We start from the raw sequence: 4,839 nt of genomic DNA on the forward strand, positions 1-4,839 counted from the left end.
ACTCTGATCTGCTTGTGCAGCCGTTCGATCCGGAGGAACTCTAATCTCAACCATTGAACAACGCAGGCCTGATTTGGTTGGATTGACTCGTCTAGACTAATAAATCTAACCCGACCAGTGGGACGTATCGACCTCAAGAGTCAAGACACCTTGAACAGCCACGTGGAGATGACGCATTTGCTCCACGGTCAAAAAGAACAAAGAAAAGAAGAATTATTCAACCTGACCTAGGAACAGGGAAAGCCTAGGCAGTGCAGAAAAACATAAAGAAACATGAGGGAAAGAGAAGATTGGATCACCACCGCATCTTCCATCTTCCACTTTCTCTTCTTTTCATGCTATTTATTTACCATCCTCTTGACTTTGCCCTGCAATCCTTCAAAGAGCTTCTCTGCAAAAGCCATTCTCTTTCACCGTTTTAGTTCTGGAAAAGGAGGGCACAGGCAGCTGCTCGAGACTGGCATGCATCAAAATTTTTTCTTTGTAATGTGCACAATCAGCATCACTATCCATCTGTACAACCATTGTTCCATCCATCCCCTATCAAACTCTACTATCCCTTCACTCTTTCAAGAAGGAAATGTGAAAATAAAAGGAATTCAACACGCCCTTTACTTACATATAAGAATCTATCCATGGCTGAGCTTCAAAATTCAGCCCACTACCCACCACCGACTGTAGCAGACACTGAAGTGCTGCTTTTAATAAAAAGGCTCTACAATTGTGTTCTTTTACCGTGTGTCAATCATCTTGGATAAATATTCTACTGATGAAGTCCTGAAACCTCCGAGAGTACAGCTTTGGGTCCACCGCGGAGATGGAGTTGGGATCGACCTGCAACGATTTGTAGGCGTGCTCCAACTTCTTGGTGATGTCGTAGTCCTGAAGGATATCGATTATGCCAAAGTAGAGAAGCACGTCATGGAGCTCGCCGCTTGCTGTAGGCGTTGGCATCCCAGTGCTTGCTGCGCTTCTTGCAGCGTGCTCTGCTCTCGCTGGCATGTTCGCACCCAACCGGGCCAATGGTTTCCTGATCATCAAAAAAGCTTGTTATTCAGCATGTACAAAAACAAAAAGCCTAGGAAATAAAAAGAAGGTCATCCAACAAATTAGTAGAGGGACCATATATTCTCGTTGGAGCAAACACCCAGGTTTCCACAATGACAATAGAGCTACACCATAATGAAAGCTACACTTGCGACACTTAAATTTTTGACGTGGGGTCTGTAGAAGCAGTAGAGTCCACGAGTTTTTAATTGCATTAGGCAGTCCGTCCATGGGAACAGAATTGGTCATTGGTTGATGACAAGTTGGCGACAGTGAATTTTAAAAGCTAGGCCTTTATTTCGTGGGTGGGATGATCGAATCGTTTGATCCAATACAGACGGATGAAAACATAAAAATAAACAAATAAAAACGTGGACAGGATTTGACAACAGCAATCCCCAGTATTGGATGGTAGCAGACAATGACTCCTAAATTTACTCTACCATAAGTTTCTAAAGCCAGATTCAGAAATGCATTTGACCAAATAGCAAAAAAATCATTGAGAGAAGACATTATTGGCTATTTTCAACGCAATGAAGGAAGCTGAACCAGGAAGGAAATAATCTCTATAATGGCTATATAGATATATAAATTGACATTGCTTATAGGAGAGTGCACCACCACTAAGCTTTTTGTTAAACAAATAAAATAAAATCAAGGTTGAAATGGGAAACACATACCGTGTGTCTGGAATTTGATTCATATCTTGGCATTTGAATGTTGAGACAGATAGGCCGCATTGAAATGATTCCTCCTTAGATGACTCTGATTAAGCAGCATTGATTTTATTAGATAATTGTCAACTAGTCCAATAGTGTTAAAGGAAGAAATTGGGCTTCCAGACTATCAACACGAAGTGAAGCAAGAAGTGGTGATAGGAAGTGAACTCCCACAAGGAGGCTATAATCCATGATCCCCTCTGATTCCAAGAACTCACAGTCCTGTTTGATTTGTCTACACCAGCATAGCTCTCTTAGACCAAATGAAGCAGAGATGCAAGAGAATAAACTAAACTTCTAGGTCTAAGATGAGAACTTACTCAAGTAGCTCTTTGCGCCAAGAATTTTGAAGGTGAAATACTAAATTCAGGTCAAGATCTTTGAGTGTAGTTGTTTCATCAATCTCTTCTTCAGTCTTCTCGGTTGTCCGCCCATAGGATGAACCTTTCAAGTCGAACCTCCTATGTATTTGATATTCGGAGCAGAACAAATTGCCCATAACAACGAACCGGACCTGGCTTCATCAAACATGTGGATAAGATCAGAGGATAACAAATGCATGAATCAATTCATATGTTAGCATTTGCTAACCTTTTGGCCACCATTGGGTTTTACGCAATGAACTCCATAGAATTTTGTCACTAGAGTCCTCTCATGCTGACATACATGCCGGTAATAACTGGGCAACATCCTAATAAGTACCTGAGAGAGTTTCAAATTAAATGCAGTCAATACAACTCAGTAATTTTCTGATCTAATACACAATTTGTGGATCCACCGACTGAAGTTCATCGACACTCATGGGAAAAATACTAAGAGAAACAGTGAAAGAAGTCAAATTCCAAATATGAACATGTCAACGATTGGGAAAGAAGAATACTCAGAATGGAGTCTCAGAATCACAGCAAGAAATACATGTTGGTTGGATATTTATACCTTTAAAATCAACAAGTCGTCTCAAGGAAATTTGTCAAATGGAAAAAGTCAGAAAGTATCTAACCTTCACTTCTGATTTTTTTACCGTCTTAATCATGAAACGGTCATCCTGGGTCATGAAAAAGAAGCTCCCGCTCTTCCCAGGTGAAGAGAGCTCCCTCAGTGCATCATTTCCACAGATAGCTAACATATAATCTGCTGGATCCACTGAAAATAATTTCCTTAGGTGTCTGCAATCCAGGAACCAAATCAAACATTTCAATTTAGCTGTTAAGAAGAAAAAAAAACTAGAAAGAACATTGGATAAATCTCACGACAAACTGTACCTAAAGACCATAGGACAATAGTCCTTCCATCGAAATTCCGGTGACTGGTGCGGAGGAGTGCTCTTTGATCCCTCTGGAGGGAACCTCGTCCAGAATTTCTTCATTGGATCAAAATCTTCCTGCTGTAGCTCCCTCAGCTGTGCCGAGCAGGGTTTCCCAATTGAGTAGCTGAATCAAAACCAACACCACCAAACAATTAAGAAAACGTATTCTCAGGTCAATGCTCGCAACTCATCTCTTTAACCATCTAACCTGATGCCTAATTGAAGGTTCAACATCAGGTCGTAGTTTTTGTGCCCCTTCGATATCGTCTGCCCTGGCTTCTTTACCTCCGGCGTAAACAAGGGGAGGGAGCACTGTCTCCGTTGCACGGTACCTATGAGAGTCCCACTGACATGATCGTGCAATGATCTGTCCGTGTACAGCAACGATGCCTCGACGTTGGCGATGATGTCGCAAGTGATATCCCCAGCTTCGCCGTCCGATTCCCAGATGCAGATCCTGGGGAAGTTCTTCTCAGCCACCGAGCTGATCCGCCCAGGCGACCGGTGGACTACGTCTACAGACAACCGCTTCCTGGACGAAGGCGCCATCGGTGATCCATCGTCCAGCGGCGAGAAGGAGAAGGAGCTTCTCCTACCAGAGACGATCTCTTTCCGGGGCGTGGCGGTGGCGGGGTAGTAGGTGCCGTCGAGAGCCTTGGGATCGCTGCGGCTCCAGCTGCCGATGTAGCAGCTGCCGTCGGGCCAGGTAAACACGCCGCTCCCCTTCGGAACGCCGTTCTCCCACTGGCCATCGTAGCGGTTTCCGTTGGTCCATATGAGTACACCCCGGCCGTTGATCACGCCTCCACGCCACTCGCCTACGTACTGGTTGCCGTTCCGCCAAACGTAGCGGCCGTGGCCCTCCTGGAGGTTGCGCCGCCACATGCCCTCGTAGTGGTCTCCGTTAGCGTACGACTTGCTGCCAAATCCTTGCTTGCGGTCAGCCACCCACTGACCGTGGTAGGTATCGCCGTCAGCACCGATGAAAGTGCCGAACCCCTCCATCCGGCCGGAACGAAACTCACCCTCGTAGGAAGCGCCAGAAGGCCATGAGAACCTCCCTTTCCCGGAGGCCTTCCCCTTTCGCCACTCCCCCTCGTACATACACCCGTCTGCCCACAGGTACTTCCCACGCCCGTGAGGCGCGTTGCCGGCGAATCCACCGGTATACAGATCCCCGTTCGGCAGCGCCTTCTCCAAGGCCGGATCCTCCTCGTCGTCAGCGAGATCGACCGTGGGAGTCACCCGTCTTCCCCCACCCCCACCCTGAGATCTGCCCCTCGCTTGCACAAGGGACTTCTCTGCAAGGTCCTCCGCCGCCGTACTCGCGACTGCATCGTCATCGACAAGACGTCGCATTTTACATACGCCTTCGCCCCCACCTTCTGCAAGCGAACGCCCTAGTCTCCGGCAGCTCCGCCGCGCATTCCTTCACTAGACTTCGATCAAACTCTTAAAATCCACCCAGAAACAAAGAAACTCTCTCTCCCTCACTCTCCCTTTCCAAGCTAAAACGGAGAAGAAAATTCGAAGAAATCGAAACGCGGATGATCAAGAGACAGCGAGCAACGAGGAGAAGAAGAAAGAGACGCCTCGGCCACCGCTTTCTCTTGCCCCTGCAGCTGCGAGCCAGAAAGAGCGAGAGCGAAAGGAGATATCACACATGAGAATACGTGGAGAAAACAATTTGTCGTAAAACACCGAAAATATCCTCGATTTTAAACACGAATCGCTTCTATCGACTGCATCCCAACTGTCGCCCCCACA

General features: G+C 46.4%; 1 protein-coding gene across 1 annotated transcript; it reads right to left on the reverse strand.

Moving 5' to 3' along the window:
* Positions 1-458: 458 nt before the first annotated feature.
* LOC122044181 (phosphatidylinositol 4-phosphate 5-kinase 1-like) lies at positions 459-4,431 on the reverse strand. The gene is made up of 8 exons (XM_042604714.1): positions 3,281-4,431; positions 3,029-3,196; positions 2,767-2,932; positions 2,358-2,468; positions 2,087-2,280; positions 1,901-2,001; positions 1,728-1,812; positions 459-1,030 (listed from the first exon to the last, which is right to left on the reverse strand). The coding sequence occupies exons 1-8, from the start codon at positions 4,429-4,431 to the stop codon at positions 742-744; spliced, it is 2,265 nt and encodes a 754-aa protein (XP_042460648.1). The 3' UTR covers positions 459-741.
* Positions 4,432-4,839: the final 408 nt, after the last annotated feature.

This window comes from Zingiber officinale, chromosome 1B (assembly GCF_018446385.1).
Source record: "Zingiber officinale cultivar Zhangliang chromosome 1B, Zo_v1.1, whole genome shotgun sequence".
NCBI lineage: Eukaryota > Viridiplantae > Streptophyta > Magnoliopsida > Zingiberales > Zingiberaceae > Zingiber > Zingiber officinale.